The sequence below is a fragment of the Mauremys mutica genome, chromosome 7 (assembly GCF_020497125.1).
Source record: "Mauremys mutica isolate MM-2020 ecotype Southern chromosome 7, ASM2049712v1, whole genome shotgun sequence".
Classification (NCBI taxonomy): domain Eukaryota; kingdom Metazoa; phylum Chordata; order Testudines; family Geoemydidae; genus Mauremys; species Mauremys mutica.
This window is the reverse complement of record NC_059078.1, coordinates 85376862-85398149: the sequence shown is the minus strand read 5'-3', so window position 1 is coordinate 85398149 and position 21288 is coordinate 85376862. Positions and strand designations below refer to the sequence as shown.

General features: G+C 40.0%; 1 protein-coding gene across 2 annotated transcripts in view; it reads left to right on the top strand.

Moving 5' to 3' along the window:
* The first annotated feature begins 3060 nt into the window (after positions 1–3060).
* Positions 3061–21288, top strand: part of SLC25A16 (solute carrier family 25 member 16) — a 30513-nt gene continuing 12285 nt past the window's right edge. The window contains exons 1-6 of one of the 2 annotated variants that reach the window (XM_045024063.1): positions 3061–3367; positions 5764–5856; positions 8138–8271; positions 10267–10330; positions 20194–20315; positions 21070–21136. In XM_045024063.1, the coding sequence (XP_044879998.1) occupies positions 3289–3367; positions 5764–5856; positions 8138–8271; positions 10267–10330; positions 20194–20315; positions 21070–21136 (559 nt within the window). In that variant the 5' untranslated portion in view covers positions 3061–3288. Of the gene's footprint in view, positions 3368–5763; positions 5857–8137; positions 8272–10266; positions 10331–20193; positions 20316–21069; positions 21137–21288 lie in introns of those variants that run through there. The other variant, XM_045024064.1, reaches the window with a different exon arrangement.

The window sequence follows — 21288 nt, the reverse complement described above, 5'->3', positions numbered from 1 at the left end:
GATCCTTATGCATGAGTGGAGAAATTGAAGGGTCAGAATATATAGGAGGAAGGGGAAGTGAAGGAGAGGATCAGCTGCTGTCTGAACATGGGGCAATGGGAGATTGAAATTATTACACATATAAGAGAAAACTTGAACATAAACATAAAATCTTGTTTCACTCACAATGTGGACATATAATAAGGAAGAAATGTATAGTAGCAGAGAGATAATTTTGTCTGTCTCTAATTTCTAATATTTCTCTATGATTTTGTGAACAGCACTAAGTTAATAAACATTTTTAAACTGACTATCATTTTAATTAAAGGAATAACATACACCCAAGTATACCTGGGCAGCAAGGGTACATAAGGAGCAGTGCAACTAATGTAAATAATTTAAAAAAGGAGTTAAGAGAGATATAAGAGAGTGAAATCTTGTATTACAGAAGTTTGGTTCAATGCCCTGACCACAACACTGGTTGCTAGAACTCTGGAGATCTAATCCTGGCTTTAACGATGATTTTCTCAGAGACGAAAATAACTTAAATTCTCGTTTCTGGAGATGATAATATTTACCCACCTCAGAAGGTATTAACTATTAATTAGTTAAAGTTTGGAGAGCATTTTGAACATGAAAAATTCTAACTATTAATATTAATACTGCTAACTGAAGAGAGGGAACACACCTAAACAGATGAGCTAATTGTTTTAAATCTCTAATTTATTCATACTTTTTGCAATGTGTACTGGAATGTTGTTCATTTGTGTTTCTCTTGGAAGGGGCAGTATGTCCTGTAGCAAAGAAATGCACTGAATCTGAAGAAATGAGTAGGGATCTTGAGGTTCAGGAATTGTTTGGCAGCAGCAATTCTATGATGATGTACCGTAGTCCTTTGCCAGCTTCATAGACACTGCTAGAAAATGTGAAATTGTGCCATTTATAACGTACTTTTCATCTGAGGGACTCAAAGCACTTTTCAATTTATGACTTACAATACTCCTGGGAGGTAGCTAAGTACTATTATACCCATCCTATAAATGGATAAAAACAGGTTCAAGGGGTTAAAAGTACAGAGTGAGGTTACAATTTTCTAAACTAGTCCATACAAGCAGACCTTTGTCCCTATGCAGAGCCCCGTTTACTTGAATGGTATTGTGTGGGAGGCAGGGGTCTGTTCAGATGGCTCTTATTGCAGGCTCAGAGTCCAAGTCAGAGGTACACCATGGAAGAGAAATCTTGAGTCTTGACTCCATGCAATGCTTTAAAAACTTGATTTGTACACACTCCTTTCTGCCATTAAAACCTTAAATATTTTGAACTTTTATATAAAAATGCATTAAAACAATACGATTTGCAGACAGTTTAAAAGGTTATTCAGGCCGCTTGGCCCAGATGAGGGGGACTAGACCCTGGGTCTCTGACCTTCCAGTTGGCTTCCTGAACCATCAGATTACAGCACACTCTCTTTCTACCACTCATCCCAAAACTCTTTAATTATGTATACAAATTGAACTAGTTTCAACAGCAGAGACTGAGGATACTCCATTTTAGAATATCCCATAGCCCAGTGGTGAGGGCCCTCTCCTGAGAGATATGGAAGGTCCCTGTTCAAAATCTTTTCTGCCCTTCAGGCAGAGGAATTGCACTCAGGTCTCCCACAGCCTTGGTGAATGTTCTAACTATGCAGATAAAAACTATAACCTCTTCCTCTTCAGCCAGATTTTTGAATGGGAACTTATCCAGCACAAATACTGGTTCAGGCCCCACAGGCAAGATAGGCAGGCATTCTGCCCCTATTTTCCCCTAGTTTGTGGATTGTACTGAGGGGCTTAGTTGGGAGATAGCCATACAAAGTGAGACAACAACGTGCATGCCTAAAGGCAGAAATGTAGGCACTTAGGGAAATTTTGCCCTACAAATTGGGGCACCTATAATACAGGGTTTGGCAGCAGCTGTGCAAGGGTTTTGTGGTTTGCAGCGCAGTCTAACATTGGGACATAGGTTCCTAAGTACCTTTGTGGATCTGGGACCTACCAGAGCAGGGGATGGCAAACTATGGCCCAGGGCAAACATCTGGCCCTCCAGAAGTTTTAATTTGACCCTTGAGCTCTCACCAGGGAGTGGGGCCCGGAGCTTGCACAGCTCTGTACGGCTCCTGGAAGCAGCGGCATGTTCCCTCTCCAGCTCCTATGCATAGAGGCAGCCAGGGGGCTCCACATGCTGCCCCCGCAGCTCCCATTGGTCAGAAACCATGGCCAATGGGAGCTGCAGGAGCAGCACCTGCGGACGGGGCAGCACACAGAGCTGCCTGGCCACATCTCCATGTAGAAACCAGAGTAGGGGCATGCCATTGCTTCTGGGAGCTGCTTGAAGTAAGCGCCACCTGGATCCTGCACCCCAACCCCTTGTCCCAGCTCTGATCCCCCTCTTAACCCTTTGGTCCCATCCTGAAGCACCCTCCTCTACCTCCAACCCTTCACCCCCCGATTTTGTGAGCATTCATGGACTGCCATACAACTTCCATACCCAGATGTGGCCCTAAGGTCAAAAAGTTTGTCCACCCCTTACCAGAGTTGACAGGTTCTGAAAGAAGTTATCAAGTAGCTGTGAAAGCACAGGCCAAAGCCATCTTTTTTCAGCTATGCTGAGGCCTCTGCGCCTAGTCTACAGGAGCATTTTGCACACCAGCCCTCCCTTTGGCCCCGCCAAAACACGGTGCCTGCAGTTTTTCCACCCCAATGAACAGATGGTGTCAATCTGGGTAGCCACATATACAACTTTCTTTTCAACTTTCCCTTACGGTACTTGTTGACTATCGGTCTTGCATTCTTCGTGGGGAACCGAGCACCCCAGGCGGGAACTGGGATCAGCACAGACACCAGCCTGCCCCAGGGCTCAGAGCCAGAGAAAAGTGTGGCGGGGCGGGGGGTCCGGACAGGTGCAGGGGGAGCCGGCGGGCTGGCCCGGGGCGCTCTCAGCGCGCACACGAGCGGACCCGGGGCTGTGCCGCGGGCGCGGGGGAGGATACAGCGCCCGCGACGGGCCCTCCCTGCCTCTGACGCTATCAGCCGGCGCCGCCCGCCCGAGCAACTCCGAGGACTCCTGACCCGAGGCAGCGGCCTGGGCCATGCCCGGGCAGGAGAGAGGGGGCCCCGACACCTTCCCGGCGGCTCCGGCGCAGTGATCGTGGCTGGCTGCTCCGCTCCCCCTCGGGCTCGGGCACGGGCCGGCACCATGTGCTGGAAGCGCCGGGGGCTCCCTGAGTGAACCTTCCTCCGCGGAGCCGGCTGCGCCCCAGCTGCCCCCATGGACACGCAGGGGCCGGCGGGGCCCAGTGCCGCAGCGCACAGAGACTTCTACTGGCTCCGCTCCTTCGTAGCGGGAGGTAAACGCCCCTCACCCCCTGCTCTCTGCCGGCGGAGGCCGCGGTGAGACCCCTGCTGCTGGGCACCCGCCATGCCGCCGCGGCTGGGGCTCTGCGGCACCAGGCTTTGCCCTCCCCCTTGGTGTGGCCACCAAGCCCATGATAAAAACGGACATTAACCCATTGGCTGCGTGCTGTTCCCCGGGGGCCCCTGGACACAGGGGATGGGGGCGGTAGTATATGGGGCCCGCAAAGCGGGGAAGTGAATACCTTTGGCACAGGAGAGGTATGGTGTTTGTTATATGGGGAAAGAGATAAGCCGCTTTCATTTGAACAACCTCACATTGTGCCCTTCTGCCCCTGTCACTGATAGGGGAAACTTGGGTGCCAGGAGATTATCAAGGTCACGTGGCAGAGTTAGCTGTAAACCCTAGGCCAGGGGTTCTCAAACTTCATTGCACCATGACCTCCTTCTGACAACAAAAATTACTACACGAACCCAGGAGGAGGGACCGAAGACTGAGCCTGCCCAAGTGCGTGCCAAAGCTGAAGCCCAAGGGCTTCTGCCCTGGGTGGGGAGTTGTAACCTTAACAGTGGGCTATGGGGCTGCAGCTTGGGCTTGGGCTTCAGACTTGCTGGGGCCGAGGGCAAACACCAGCCTGGGTGGGTCGTGCCCCACTTTGGGATCCTGACCCACAATTTGAGAACCTCTGCCGTAGGCCATGCTCCATTTTATACTCACCCCAATGATCATCTAGCCTTCAGAGAACTGTCAAAAATGGTACCTGCCATGGAAATAGTTAACATATTGTATATAGGTTACCCTAATGTTGTTAGCAACATCTGGTATGGCTTCTGTTGGGGGTGGCAGAGGAATATGTTCGAATAGGTCTTTCATAACTACTATCAACCCAAAAAAATGAGACAAACAGCCTTTTAATTCCTTCTCTAGGATGATTAGTGTTCTTAAGGATTGTGAGAGGATGTTGAGAAACATGGTCATGAACCTTATACCCCCTGCCTCCCCACCCAAAAAAAAATCATTACAGTATAGTTATTTCACTTCCAAAGTGAGTTAAATTTACATGCAATAAAATGCCAGATAATTTGAACTCCCCCCCCCCCAATTTTGTGTGTGGATGCAAGGCAGTTTATTCCCCCTGAAAACTAAAGTTATTCCCAAAAAACCTTTCTCATGGTACACAAGGCTTTAGAAAAAAGAAATGGCCCCCAATGTCTTGATCCTGCCAGCTAATCAGTATGCATGAAATTGCAGGATTGAAATCTAAATGTTAAGTAGGATTCTTTGATATGTTTTAGCATTATCTAAATAATCAGATTGGTAAAGACGATTGGAGTCTCTTAAGTGTTTAGGAGGTTTTGGAGACCAGTTGGTGCTAAACCTAAAAATTTGAAGGCAAGAAATTTCAGAGACAACATTGCTTTAGTATGGTCTCTTTACAGCCCTTTCCCCTTGAAAACCGGATCTTTCTAAAGACATGGTTGGAGTCAACAGAACTAACTAGTAGACAGTTTTTTATATTAATATTCTTTAGAATATTATAAATAAGTGGTGGCTTGTGAGGGGAGAGTTACCTGTATGTAACAGGTACCTGTATGTTTCTGCTTAATACAGCTTGTTTAATTCATGCACGTACTCCTATTTGTATGCTTTTCAGAATCAGAAAAGATCATTACCTAACTTCTAACTGGATGCTGAATGCTCAGGCAACCTCATTAACACATTTACGAAAGTCTCTTTTTCATGTGAATGAAATATATTGTGCCTGTAGTTGTGACTTCTGAAAAACAAGGCTATTTTAAAAAAAGAAAGAAAAGGGGGGAAATATTAGAAAATGGTCTATCGAGAAAACAGACTTATTCCCCACACAGATAGGTCCTCATCTCTCATCACTGTTTGTAAAGTGTCGTAAAGATCTGTCTACTTAAGTTTCTCATTCTGCACTCATCACCGTGAATCTTAGTTTTTAATTGTTATATGTACCAAATATTACTGTTGAACCAGCACAGAGCTTGACCATGGAGAGAAAGCAGCCAAGATGACAGAGAAGTTGAACTCTGTAGACTTAAAGAAGAAAAGTAAAAAGAAGATGGGAAAGTTAAAATAACTTGCTGAATAACTGAATGTGGTTGTTGGGGGCATTCAACAGCTAAGTAGAACGGTCTTTTAAAAAAAATCTAAAGATCGATTTTACTAATTTCACCAAGTTTTTTAGGATTTTTTTTTTAAATTATTTTTTCCTGAAAATGAAAGCTTATTTACTTTTTTAACACTTTAGTTCCTGGGTGGCGGGGGGAACATTGTTCCATTTAAAAAGAAAATATGGTGGAGAAGTTCATGTCAACAGCTAAATCATGTATAACTCAAACTTCCCCTGTTGTTGTTGTTGGTAAGGTGTTGCAGGATGTTGTGCCAAAACTACCATTGCACCATTGGATCGAGTAAAGATTTTACTGCAAGCTCATAATCACCATTACAAACATTTAGGTAAGATGGCTACTGTACATTTTAAAAAGTTTAAATTTTATACTATTTAGGAAAGTAGTGTCACTTCTATTTACCAATATGATTGTTGTAAACAAATGCAATGATTGGATAGGCAGTTGCTTTTTATGAGCACAGTTTCATTGTCTGCTTGCTGGATTTGGTAGGCCTGCACACAGGGTACTGTAATTAATGCTATGAGATTGTTTATCCAAGACCAATGTTCAGCCAAAAAGTGTGTTTATAAACAGTGAGATCCTGCAAACCTTATCCGTATGTGTAACAAGACTAAGAAAGTGGAGCTACTTGGACAATTAAGGAGTGCAGGATTTGGCACTTCATTTAATTTTTTTTTCTTAAATGACTGTGTAAACTCCAGATTAACTACTGTAATTCAAAATTATTTCCAGAACAACTGTAACACTGCCCCCTTCTGCACATGATTAGAATCATTGCATGGATGATGCCTAGATATCTTTCACAACTTCATTGAGTTATAGGCACACAGTAAAGCACAACCTTGAATTGGATGACTTGTACATGTAAAATACCGATTATAAATCACATTAACTTAGAAATCCAAGAAATTTTGTTTAAAAAGAACATTTGGCAAGGAGAAATACTGAGTTATAATACAATATTGAAATGATTGTGCTTGTATTCAGTTTGATGTACAAAAGCAGAAGGGAACGGCGGGGTACTTGACTGCAATAGCAGAGTCTGAATATGCAATCTAACAATCATAAGCGGAAATAGCTGCATGGTTGATTCTAATATTCTTCTTATCCTCTGATTTTTTTTATTAGAATATGCAATCATCAGTTTATACGTTCAAATCAAATTTCACCATACTGCGGATGTGTGATTTGATACTGGAGTACCAGGAATGACTTTGATTTGAATTGAATGCACATTTTAATTAAACATTCAGCAGAAAAAAAAAGATGGGGAAGGGAGAATAGGTGAAAAATAGATATAGAGAAGAAAATGTTACATAGGTTCATTTAGCCAAAATCCACGTTAAATATTTATACTGTCTCTTAATGTGTGAAGTTAAAGAAACATGGACCGCATGACATTTATCTTTTAAAATAAAAGCAGTTTTCAATAAATGGTTATTTTTTGAGTGGTAGGAGGGAAATTCTAACCATGTCAAAAGTATTTGTTCTCACTGAAGTTGTAGCAAGTATGAATTTCTAAAACCAAACCTTGTGAACATGAAGAACCATTCTTTCGATGTGTGAAAAATGCCGTCCTTTTTGTTTGGATAACTAAACAGAATTTTAGCAATTTTAAAAAAAAATCACTTTGGGGCAGAGGACAAAGATAAGAAACTTCAGTTGAATGAGTAAATATTTGTCAGTCAGTATTAAAAATTACATCTGAATATGAAAAATGTTTATATATTACAAATCTTTACAATTAATTGAAAGAGATGTGAGAAAATATTTGTTTTTTAAAATTTGTTTAATTTATGCATTTGATAGCAACTGTGTATAGTAAAGGCCCTTCACTGGGACTTGGGAGGGCAGGGTTTAGTTCTTGCCTCTGCCACAGATTTCCTATATAATCTTGGGCAAATTATCGCTTCGTAATTCAGTTCCCCATCCTTAAAATGGGGATAATAATGCTGCCTTTTCACAATACCCTTCTGGGATAATAAATTCATCAGTGTGTGTTAGGTGCTTACATACCATGGTGGTGATGTTGTAGTAAAGTCTGTGTATAGTTTTTTTTTTTTTCTATTTCACCTTTGTAGTCAGTTGTTTATTCCCTCTTTGTGTTCTACACAGCAGTGTTGGAGAAGAATAAATTTTAAAAATAGGAGAATGATTGTAAAACCACAAATACTGACAGACTGAGAGGCAGGTGTAGTAAATTGGTCACTTTGTAATTGACTAGATTTAAAGTTATCAATGTCCTTTTTAACTTCTGTGCTGTTAGTGTCCAGTTTTACAGTATTTCTTTGGGGGGATATCATCACATGGAATAGATCTCCCTCCTGCTAGGTTACATTTCCCCAATTCATGGGGTCTCAAATGCATAGATTCATAAGGAGTTTCCACAGAACCTGGGTGATGAGAAGGCTGGTGGAAATAGGCCCAAATCTCCCTCCCTTTGACTATGTTTGGGCATTGAAAGCTAGTTTTCTGCCCCCCACACTTACATAAGAACCATATAATCTGGCCGTAGTTATATGCATACTGTCTTATTGTCAGTAATACTTGCTGGAACATTTTTTCATTGTAACTCTGTTAAATATCTTTTTTTGTATTGATGACAGGAGTGTTTTCTACATTGTGTGCTGTCCCAAAAAAGGAGGGTTACCTTGGGTTGTATAAAGGAAACGGGGCAATGATGATTAGAATATTTCCATATGGTGCAATTCAGTTTATGGCATTTGACCAGTATAAAAAGGTAGTTTGATTTATTTTGTTTCCTTTTATGGCTACAGTGAATATAGTTTTAAAATGATAAAATAACATTACAATCATGTCATTAACAAGCTCCCCCTTTTTTCACATTGGCCTAAATTATGTATTAATCTATTCATTTGAAAAAATGGGGGCATAAGTGAGAATATTTCCACTTTTGCTATAAGAAAAACTGTTCAAAATTTTAGTTTACTGTGTGTGTCTCACTATGAACAAACTGAAATATTTTTGAAAATAAAGCACTCTTGAACCTGCTGCTGGCCATCGTGCTAAAAAAGTGGCCCCTCTGATTGTAAAGAATGTAGCGGCTCAATGTAAAATGTAACTTCTTTGTTCTTTTTAATACTGTATAGGAAGGTTTATTACTTTTATAAATCAAATAGTTCATTTAAATTTGAAAGACATCCTGTCAGGGTTGGTGAAGCCTATATTTGACCTGCACCGTCATCACAAGAAAAAAATTGGTTCTGCAGGATAAAATGTAGTATTTTAGGATCCCACCAGATCTGTGAATTCTCTTCTTGTGTAGTGCATTTACTGCTCCTATAATATTGGAGCTTCAATATTGGTATAAGTGTCTACTTGAGCATTGCTTATACTCAATCAAAATCAGGCCTTTAATATTGGAATGTAGAACTTCAAGGGTCAGATTCACCTTCCATTGAAGCCAATGGAAGGACTCCAATTGATTTCAGTGGGAGTTGTGTTGGCCCCTGAACATGGCTGTGAGGGCTTCCTTCTCAAAGAAGCAAATTCCAGATGACAGATATTTTTGAGGGGAGGGGAAGGAACTACCTGTAACCAGTTTCAGATGTTTAAATATTATTTTTTTTCCCTTGTACATTTAGCTCTCTCTGGAAGCTGTGAGTAGTTCAGGAGAATTTTGAGAGTCCAATCTTCTGAGTCGAAAACATTTTTTAAAATCTTTGTATTTTATGTTGTGCTGTACACAAGAATACATGCCATACTTCATAGCAAAAGGGCTTAAGAATCCCAGAGACACCAGAGACCAAATCATGAGGTCTTTCCTCCTTTTGTCTTAAATTCTTACTCAGATAAATTCCCACTGATTAATACTGATTTGAAAATAGAGTGTAGGCTTGAGGTAGATCCTAAACTTAATCTCAGAATCTGAGAATTCCACTTGGTGCAGGACACAGATCTGATCAACAGTGAATTTCTTATTAGGAATATAACTGTCATACAATACTAGATTATATCTGTAGTCCATCTAGTTTAGTATCCTGGCTGTCAGTGCACATTATTAGATGGTTCAGAGGAAGGTGCAAGAAACCCTGTAGTAGAAGATATGAAGTAATCTGCCTATGAGGGAAGTTTTTTCTAAACCCTCATCAGTTGCTTGGCTTATGCCAAAACACATGAGGTTTTATATCCCTTCCAAGACTCTTGGTTTTTTTTTTTAACCAGTATTAATATAACATGGGATGTTCTTGTCTATATAAATTTCCAACCCTTTTTAAATCCTGCTAAGCATTTGGCTTCAATGAACTCTTGTGGCAATGAATTTCACAGGCTAAGTTTGTGGTGTGCGGGAAAACTATTTCCATTTCTCAATTTTAAATGTGTTCCTTTTCAACTTCACTGAAAGTCCCTTTGCTCTGTGTTATGATGGTGAATAGAAGGCCCAGTCTGCATTCTTTGTACATTATTTTTATATTTGTATTGTGTCTCATCTCTAATAGAAAAAGTCCCATTTTTTTCAGTTTTATCAATCTACATTTGCTGATATAAAAACATTTTCAGTACAATGGTATACATAACAAGTGAGGAGTATAAAAAGATGATTGAGGAGTGCTGCTACTACTTAACAGAAATTCAGCATTCTGTTTTTCATTTGTAGTGTCAGATAGTTGCTAACATACTTTGAAACAGTTATATTTACAGTAAACTCTGTGATATGCTTCTTTATCATATATCATGTGACTTATTACTGTTATAAAACTTTTTTACTTTGTAGCTAATAAAGAAGAAGCTTGGAATTTCTGGGCATGTGCACAATTTAATGGCTGGATCCATGGCAGGTACAGATTTATTTTCACTTTCAAACACCACCTATTTTCAAAGGTAAATATTGGTTTAGAGGCTTAGATAGTGTTTCTTGAAATAAAATGCCACTGTAAGTCCATATACAACAAGACGTCTACCAAAAGACTTGATAGGATGAATATTTCCTTTGGAAAAATTGTTCTTAATTAAAATAAAACTTTAAAGAATATAGCAACTTAAATTTTGAATGTGTTAAATCTTGTTAAAACAATATTTTTTTAAAATGCTTTAGAAATGCTTCCCCAAATATTTTTATAATTACACTGAAATCATCTGTTTTTAATCAAATAAACAGTACTCAGAGCATGAAAGTGAAAATAGATTAACTGATAATCATGTCCAAGCTGACAGAAATATAAAGTAAAAATAATGAGAAACAGGATTTAAAAAAAAATCATTCACTTTTAATAATTTAAGGTGGTTTAGCAACATTTCTTAATTTTCTTGATTTTTCTCAGCTGCTTAGGCATGTTTGATTTAATATATTTTTCTAGATAAGAGAGACTTACATATGTTCTGCCATGTTTGTGAAATGTACACCGTTCACAAGAAGGACAATAAAAATAAAAATGCACGTCTGTTCTGCATTTCTTGGGGGGGGGGAGGGATAGCTCAGTGGTTTGAGCATTGGCCTGCTAAACCCAGGGTTGTGAGTTCAATCCTTGAGGGAGCCATTTAGGGAACTGGGGTAAAAAATTGGTCTGGGGTTTGGTCCTGCTTTGAGCAGGGAGTTGGACTAGATGACCTCCTGAGGTCCCTTCCAACCCTATGATTCTATGCATTTATGAAGAACCTGCTAATATAATTACAGTACTAAAACTATATTCCTAAAGGGCTTCCCATGTCAATTTTGATGCATAGTGTTGAAATTAACACCTTACCTTATGACAGTAAAATACAGTATCATACATATATAGTATAGAAAACATTAAGTTGCAGTGCAGAATTGGCTCCCCAGCTTGGGTAGCATAGATTCTAGTTCTAGTATGGGTATAGAAAGATATTGGAAACCAACATGAAATGGAGACCCTATCTTACAAGAGGAGACGAGAAGAAGTTGGCTTAGTTAGTCTAGCAAAAAGAAGGCTGAGAAGGAATATGTTTGTTCTCTATAAAGACACCAGGGGGCATAAATCGAAGAGGGAGAACTATTTAAGTTAAAGAAAAATGTTGGCACAAGAACAAATGAGTTTAAACTGGCCATAAATAAACTTAGGCTGGAAATTAGAAGAATGTTTCTAACCATTAGAGTTGTAAGGTTGTGGAACAGCCTCCTAATAATATTAGTGGGGACAAACACCTAATAAATTTATCTAGCTCTATCTTAAAATTAATCAGTAGGATTGTATGATGGGGTTGTGTGCTAAGATGGGGGTGAGAGGCTGGGCTTGGTGGCTCAGGGAATATACCTTCTGATCCTGTCTCTTATGTTCCTAAATCACATACTTCAGGATTTCAGCTTCACTTCCAGGGGTCAGATGAAAATTTTGTCCTCCCAATTTGTTTGTTTTTGTTTTTCCCTTTCCTCTATAGCATCAAAGATGGCAACAGCTGGAGGTGATACACTGGATGGGGTGGGCTGGTGCATCTGAGATGGTATTAGAGAATCCTTTGTTTTAGATGCCTGGCTGGTGGGTCTTGGTCATGTGCTAATGGTCAGAGTTTAAGAGGTCAGAAAGCAATTTTCCTTCAGGTCAGATTGACTGGGCTCTCGTGTTTTTTGTGTGTGTGTGCGCGTGCCTTCCTCTGCAGCATGGAGGTACAGGTTGCTTGCTAGATCATCTGAGTATCTCACCAAATCAGTTCCCTGCTTATGTCACAGAATAATTCAGTTTCCTGAGGGGTGTAATACTTCAATCTAATCCAGGTTATTGGGCTCAATATGGAGAAACTGGTTGGGGTTTAGAGGCCTATGATGTGCAGGAGATCAGACTAGATGATGTGGTGGTCCCTTCTGGTCTTAAACTCTATGACTCTGAAATGGGTGGATTCTTTGGACCTTCGTACGATCCCTGGCCTTATATGACACTTTGGAATATTGTCATGGAACTCTTCTCAGCATGTACAGTCTTCTTTAAAAAAAAAAAAAAAATCTGAGTTCTAACAATTATTACAGTATTAGAAGAAATAACAGTTGCAAGCTGTGAGTGTAAAATACGAGGCATGAATTTTTATTTCTCCACTCAACCCAAAACAGCTAAGGAAGACAGTGGGGAGGTAAAAACTAATTCTTATTCCTGCTTTTATACGAAGAGGACTTAATATTGATTGACATTTTCCACAGTCATTAAATGGTATTAAATAGGTTTTTTGTTTTTTGTTTTTGTTTTTTTTTTAAAAATTGACTAACAGTGGACTGCTGACAATGTTGCCTTCAATTAAGTGGAAAAGAACCTCATGAAATAAAGGGTTTTTCCCCTCTCCCCTCCAAACTGAACAAACAAACAAAAGAAGAAAGAACAAAAAGAAACAATCCATAAAATCCTAAAAGCTAACAAAATCCATTTGGCAAGACATGGTCAAGAACTTGGCTGGCTTTATACAGTATGAAGTGGAATAAAAGCTTATCTTTCTCGCCCTACTCTTAGGGAAACGTGTTTTCAAAAGTTTATTCCCTAGTTTTGCTCTACTGGTCTTAGGAATGTTGAGAGTCCTTCTGTAGATAGAGCTACTGCAGCTGCCACCATTTGAAGCACCATGTTGGTTAGATTACAGTAACTCTTTTATTTGTCTTACAGTAGCACAGTGGTCCCCAACACCGTGGCGCCTGCCAGGGCATTTATGTGCGCCCGCCTAGTACCCAGCAGGGGAGAGAAGCCGCGGCACCGCGCCTGCTGGGGACAGAGAACTCCGGGGCTGCAGGCTGCGGGCGCCAGTGTTCTCTGTCCTCCCGGCTTCTCTCCGGCTTCTCTCTGCACTGCCCAGAACTGGTGCCAAAAAAACCCAAAACCCAAAAACAAAACAAAAAAACCCAAACCACTCCGACTCTGCAGAATGGACGGAATGCCGCCCCGTAGCATGTGCTGCCCCAGGCACGTGCTTGCTCCACTGGTGCCTGGAGCCAGCCCTGCATGTGAGCAAGTGTTGGCGCCCGCCACACTCTTCTGAAAACATGAATGTGCTACTGGCCACAAAAAGGTTGGGGACCACTGCAGTAGCACCTTGAGACCAACCAACTATTGCGCTAAGTATTGTACAAATACTAGCATAAGAGACAGTCCCTGCCACAAGCAGCCTAAAATCTAAATAGACCAGATAGAACCAGTGGTCCTCAACCAGGGGTATGCAGAGGTCTTCCAGGGGGTGCATCAACTCATCTAGATATTTGGCTAGTTTTACAACAGGCTACATAAAAAGCACTAGCAAAGTCAGTGCAACGTAAAATTTCATACAGACAAAATGAGAAAGTAATAATTTTTCAGTAATAGTGTGCTGTGACACTTTTGTATTTTTATGTCTGATTTTGTAAGCAAGTAGTTTAAGTGAGGTGAAACTCAGGGGCACACAAGACAAATCAGACTCCTGAAAGGAGTACAGTTGTCTGGAAAGGCTGAGAACCACTGCAATAGACTAAGTGAGGAGCGGGAAAGAATATAACATACACGCAGAGGGAAAGGAAGGGGTGAGCATTGGAGTGAGGATGGCAAAGGGTTCTAGGAGAAGGGAAAGATGAAGGGTGTGAGCATGGAAGGCAGTGGAGTAAGGCTGAAGTGAAGAGACTGTGTATGAAGGTCTAGAAGGGAGTTAGAGTAAGTGGCCATTTAGCACAGAGGAGAGAGAAAATTGAGCAAAGAGTCAGACAAAATTAGTGTCCAACTGTGCCAGGTGCAACCCATTTACTTCTGCTGGCTTGAGTCTCTGGTTGGCGTTGGGGGAAGCATGGCACTTCACGTGCCCAGGTACCTTCGGAGAAGGGGTTTTCTCCAGCATCCCTGGACTGAGAAATGTGTCACAGAAGAGGTGCAGGGAGAATTACCCTCTTCTCCCTTGTGATGCAGCTGTATGTGCTGCAACTGCTTCTGTTAAGTTGTGTTTTTAAACACTGGAGATGTGATAGTCCTGTCTAGCCAGGGTTCCCAACATTGCTAATGTTAGTGGGACTAAATCAGTGTTAGCAAAATGATGGAAACGGAACATATTTCCTAATGTACGCCAAGTCAAAGGTATCCTTCTGCAATCAGGAGAAAAGTAGTATGGGGGAAGTACAAGTGAATGCAATGAAAAAAACCATTGTAATGCATATATTCAAGGAGGCCGGGTTAAAGTTACTGTGGAGACTGTAACTCTGAATTTCCTGACTCTTTTGTGATTCAAATTTCAGCCATAACACTTAATTAACAGATCATTGCTTTATCATTTCCTTTAAGGAAAGAGAGAATTGGTTGAGAGGATAGAAAAAAATGGTAGATATTAGAGAATTGTTTAGAGAAAAAACAAAACAAAGAACCCCCTACACACACAAACTCTCTAAAAGGAAGGATTTTGAAAACAAAGCCATTTGAGTTCTCCAAATGTAAAAACAACTATACTGAAGCACAAAAACATGTGTTTCCCCCCTACTTCTGATGAACTATTTTTGGCTGGAACAGTAGGGGGAAACACTGTGCTTCAGTATAGTTGTTTTTATAATAATTGTTGTTTTCAGAATAATTCATGTGGTATAAGGGTAAGTATAAGAAACTTTAGCCCATCCGCTAATTTATAGAAAACAACTGAAAATAAGGGTTTAGAATGAAACTGCCATCTCAGTATTAACTACACCATCCCTATCGCTGTTATCATATTAGGATGAGGGTACAATACAAAAGGAACCATTCAGCTAACTCCTTGAGGTGTAAGCAATTTAATTATATTTTACAGGTCTATGAACTGTAGAATTTCCTGTAACTTTCCTGGGCTAGGGAAACTCCTTGACCTGCCTGACAGGTCTGCTAGACATCAACTATTTTCTCATATGTACTGTTGCTACAGAGAAAAAGAATTCCTTGTGCTGTAGTCATTGGGTTCCATTCATGGTTTAAAAATAAATTCAGCACGGGTAACTTAGTCCATTCCCCTACACTAGTGTAAGACTGTACCTTGTGCTATTTGTGTATTTCACGTTCCTTTTGAACATTCACTGACAATATAGCCAGATGGGACTCCCTTTGTTCTTCAAGTTAAACTTGTCATTAGAAGTCCTATATTTGGGGAATTTTTTCGATGTAGGTGTTTTTAAAAAAAAAAGAAGGTTCTGCAGTTTTTGTCTCTTTGTAGAATGATGGAACAATAGAGAATAGTAGTTTTCCACTTGCCAGGAAATATTATTTTTAATCAAGGCTGGTGTATATGCAATACATACATTTCATAGGCACAATTCTCCTTCAGCCTTTCTTTGCTCTAGAGAGATGCTTTTTTTTTTTTTTCCTCTTTAAACTTCCATTTGACAAAGAAGAAAGAGTAAGAAGGTGAAATAATGGTAGGAAATCCTGAAGAGAACTAGAGATGAATGCTTGTATAGCAAATCTCACTAACAGCTCCCAGGTCCAAACACCACTGGGGAAACAAAACAGAGTGTTTGAATTAATCCTTGTTGTGTTTCATGGCTTTATGTTCTTTTTGAAGAAGTGGTTTCTTTCAGCAAAGAGGGAGCAAGTTGTCCTATTCTTACAGGTCAATGCTATGCTCTGACTGCAAATTTCAATTCCTGCCTCTTAGCCAGGAAGTATCCTTACTATTTCTAACCCTATCACATCAAAGAAGAAGCTGTGGAAAAGATGTTAGCCCAACTCCAGATAATTATGGATAATTTGATCAGCTGTCAAATTTTGTGGTGTGGGCTGAGCTCCGACATCTCTACTGTCTAATATTTAGGCAGTAGAGATGAGATTAGACCCTAGAATTTATGCTGTCTTTTCCCTTTGGCATTCATTGTCACAGTTTGGCTCTTGAATCTCCCAGAAGAGGTAGTATCTATTCTAAATCAAAAAAGAAATATTGATACTTTCTGCTGTATTTCTGCCTACAGGAGGGGTTTTCAACCTTTTTCTTTCTGAGGCCCCCCAACATGCTATAAAAATTCCACAGCCCACCTGTACCACAACAGTGTTTCTGCATATCCAGTAGAATAAAAGCTAAGACCGGTATTAGGGGGTAGCAAGCAGGGCAATTACCCAGGGCCCCACGCCCCAGGGGTCCCTGAGAAGCTAACTTGCTCAGGCTTTGGCTTTCAGCTTTGGGCCCCAATGAGTCTGTTCTCTGGTTATTTTGGCGGAACCCTGAAACCTGCTTGCGGCCCCCCAGGAGGCCCCGAATCCCTGGTTGAGAATTGCTGGCCTAGAAGAACAGATTAGTGTCTTTCTCCCACTATTTACCATTGATTCCCAAGAAAACATGGAGATTGTGGCCCACATTGGATTTGTTGAGTCATTAGGTCTTTTCAGAGTGTACATCCTTTCATTAAACTTTGTGGTTAGAGGACTTCATCAAAAACATGTAAAATATGGGTCTTGTTAAGGCCTTTTCACATGCAGTTTTCTGTACTCCTCCATTCGGAGTTTTCCAGATTCAGATACTGTTTGGATTTAGGTTTGGCCACTTGTGTGCACCAAACTCCTGGAGGTTCTGTTGGCCAGTCTTTGTCTGAGGAATATGCATCCAGCTTTACCTGGATGACTGCCTGATCAGGGCAAGGATTAGATAGTCCATTTCCTCAAATATAATGGCTTTTTTGTGAACTGTGAAATCCCATCTGGATAGGACTTAAGTTACTCCACCTTGGAATAGTGTTAGATGCTCCATTAGGGAAAGTCCAGATGTTGCCAGATAGACTGTAGTCTGTTGGGACTTGCTTTTGGTAGTGCATTTTAGTTGGGACTTTGCAATTTACATCAATTGAACCCTGGGTGACACTGCCCCAGAGACACTCCTCATGCAGATGCCTGTTGTTTTGTCAGAAAAAAACACTCCACACTCTCTGAAAGGTATCTTACTCTTCTGCAGTGAGTGTATTGATAATCTAGGGGGCAAGAACATTTGGTTCTGACTTGAGAAGCTTAGATTGCATAATGACCAATGTCAGCTTTCTGGGATGGAGTGCCAGTCTGTGGATTCTTTACAAGCTCAATTAGAAAGTCTCATTCAGCTTACTACAATTTGAAGAAACTTCTCTGGAGAAGTCACCTTGTTCTGGTAATGTATAGAAAGATGATGGTGCCTATTTAATCATGGTATCACTACGAGTATGCAGTTCCAAGAGGAAGCCAGTTTTCTGCCAATGTGTAGAAGCTTGTTCCCCCTCTTCAACGTATCTCTCCTTCAAGACTTATCTATCTGCTATGGCAAGTCAATTTAAATGTTGATTTGTTTAGCAGGAGTGATTGGTTCTGCGGAAAACCGTATGAATTTGTGTGTGTTTGTTTTTTTTCCTCTGAAAGGAAATAATTACTGATTTTTGTCACTGGGATGTCACCAAAGATGAACACCCGAGTTTTGCTTCTTATGATTCAGTTCCTTCATGGGTTAGGGAGTGGAAGCTTAATCACTGTCCTTTGTAACCTGAAGACTTCATAAAACTTGGCCGCAAAGTTGCAACAAGAAAATGCCTCTTCTTTGAGCATTCTAATCTCAAGATCATCAACACCTATGCTTCTAAGATGCTAAACAGAGGCCTTCTGTAAAATTAAACACTTATTGTAATAAATCTGATTCTGCCAATAATATATCTGAATGTGCTTTCTACCTTTCCCAACTGAAAATAACGATTTAAATATATTTTTAATAGTCTGAAGAGGAGATTCCAAGATTGCCTGGATTTTATAGTTCCTCTGAGACCCTGAATAATACTGCAATGTATTTTACTTATCTCTCAGTGGTTTTCATTGTAACTGAATCCTACTTTGGAAAAAGTAGTTTTACTCACTGGATGGCAAGTGTGTCCTTGAATTTTGTTAGGCCTGGATTAAGGAATTTAGTACACCTAATTAGCATGCGCTCATCTTGTTTTCAAGCCTCCATGAGAACTTTCAAATCCATTATGGCAAAATATTTGGCTTGCTGCCTTTGCTCCCTTCCAGAACAGTTAAGAGGGTATTCCATTAGACTTCTCTCTGCTTAGACTGAAGGGGCTGAAACATGGTCCCTTGGTGCCTGCAATGTGTCAGTATCATCTCATTTTCCATTCTAACAAGGGTCTGTTCTGCAAGTTTGTGTTTGAGTTTAAAAACTGCAGCATGATGAGTCTACCTCTTTTTTGGATGTTGGTTGCTCTGTCTGCCCTGTATACTGGACAGTACTTGTAGGATGGAGTAGAAGAGAAGTAACAAGACAGAATTTCATACCTTGTAATTGTTTGTTTTATCTTCCTCTTCGCTCACTTTACTATCATCTTTGCCCCTTACATTGTGTTTTTTTTCTTTTATACTCTAAATGTTTCTTGATTATGTGTAGGTGGGTTGTGGAGGGAATATTAAAATTATATAACATACCCTTACCTTAATAGAATCTTCTTTGCTTCCTGGGTTATAATTGTAAAATGGGGATGGGGTGTGGGAGGGGGAAACTATAGCAATCTCAGATATTTGTACGTGATTTTAGTTTTCCCTACATGTTTCTTGTAAACAATTCATGGGTTACTATCTACCTCATATCTTAGTGATAGAGAGAAACTAATTATTTAAATGATGATGTTAGTGAGGACTGTCATTTTAATCTATAAAAAGAACAGGAGTACTTGTGGCACCCTAGAGACTAACAAATTTATTTTAGCATGAGCTTTCGTGAGCTGCAGCTCCGAAGAAGTTTGTTAGTCTTTAAGGTGCCACAAGTACTCCTGTTCATTTTGCGGATACAGACTAACACGGCTGCTACTCTGAAACCTGTCATTTTAATCTATGTTCTGTTTGTGATCTGCCCCTAAAATGGTGACATCTAAGCCTCTATGCAGATTTGGAGCAGCATGATGGTAGATCTTCAGATTTCTATTGTCCAAGTAAATATCATCTTATGAAGTCTAACTAAAGAAAAATACAGATAGAGAGATTTATAATGGAAGTGATTAAATAAGTTAACTGCAGGGCATGTCAATGGTGCTACAATAACACTTGGTCAGATTTACAACCCTTAATCATGTATGTAGGGTTTACTTACACAACACTGACTTCAAATGGGCTACTTCCACAATTAAGTGCTGCATGCATAATTAAGGACCACAGAATCTGGCTCTGTAAACAATGTGGCATTAACTAATTTATTGTCATTCAGCTAAGAGTAAATAGAATGATTAAAAAAACAAATTAAATATCAACATAAATTAAAACTATTGTTAGCCTTATTTTAAGTTTTCATTTAGAATATCTTCCGTCTGTTCAGATACCATTTAAATACACACTTATAAATATATAGTAATTGTATTGTTAGACTTTTTTCTAACATCACTTTTTGGAAATTAAATGTATAAGTCTGAAGTGCTTTCTCATTTAATGTTTGAATATTTAAATATGGCAGGATTAGGTCCTATGTCCCTGCTCCTACAAAGATTTACTCACTACTCATGCAGGTGAGTAGTCCCACTGACTCCAATGGAGTTATGAGTACAGTTAGTAACATAAGCCTTTGCAGGATTGAGGTTTAATTGCATAGCTCCTATTAGTGCTGATGGATACAAATGTAAATACTCTCTGCATGTCTGAATTTTGTTCTCTTAGCCTTTGATTAAAGGTATACTTTTAAATTTGACTTTTAAAAGTTGTTGTTGAGTATACATCCATATATTAATTGTTTGCCTTGAAAGGATCCTTTGTTGCTTAAAACTATCTAAGATCAATTAAGGTCTGTGGTGGTGGTCTTTTTTTTTAAATAGGTATAACAGCAGTCATTTGTACTTACCCTCTTGATATGGTAAGAGCGCGTCTGGCATTCCAAGTAAAAGGGGAGCACAAGTACACAGGGATTATTCATGCATTCAAGACTATTTATACAAAGGTATTTCATTTTCTCCTTCCATATTTGTTAAAGAAAAATGTGTTTATATTTTTTTAATGCTGTGCAACACTATTAGCTCAGTGGTTTGAGTATTGGCCTGCTAAACCCAGGGTTGAGAGTTCAATCCTTGAGGGGAGGATTTGGGGCAAAAATCTATCTGGAGATTGGTCCTGCTTTGAGTGGGGGGTTGGACTAGATGACCTCCTGAGATCCCTTTCAACCCTGGTATTCTATGATTTTGTTTAATGACCTGATGGAAACTAATGTGAATTTGTCTTTGACTGTGTGTGTAGCACACTCTCATTTTACAAAAGGGTCTGGATGCTCCCCTTTTACTCAAGCTGGTGGAGAGCGGCTCAAGCTGGTGGAAATGGCAGAGGATGACAAATTGGGAATAACAGTGAATTAGCAGTGGTATATACTCCTGAGGATTTTGCCTCAGAGAATAATATTTATAACAGGGGGCGGAAAGATAACATACTTATTTGTGTGTATTGGAAATCATCTCTCTACTTTGTGATCTTGGGTGTAGGTAGACCTGCCTTCTCCTCTCTGTCTCCTAAGTAGCCAATTTATAGTCCCTCCTCTCAGCATCTGAGGAAGAGGTAGACGCGGTTAATATTAATACCTCATTGCGTGGCTATCAGTGTCATACAAACGACTTGTTGTCAGTACAATCAGTTCCATAATAATCTAACTATTTATAATTCTGTTGGTCAAGAATTTGTTTGTATTTTTATTTTTCCTTCAAAAGGAAGGAGGTTTCATTGGATTTTACAGAGGACTGATGCCTACAGTTGTAGGAATGGCTCCTTATGCTGGTAAGTTAAAAATATTGTTGACAGCATTATACACGCATCTCACAGTTGTATTTGCAAAATTTGTATTAGCTTCTGTTAAACTGAAGGGCTAAATTTCTGCTTGGACAGAATGAAAAGGGCAAACTGCAGGGAGTCATTTGCAGCTTCCCGAT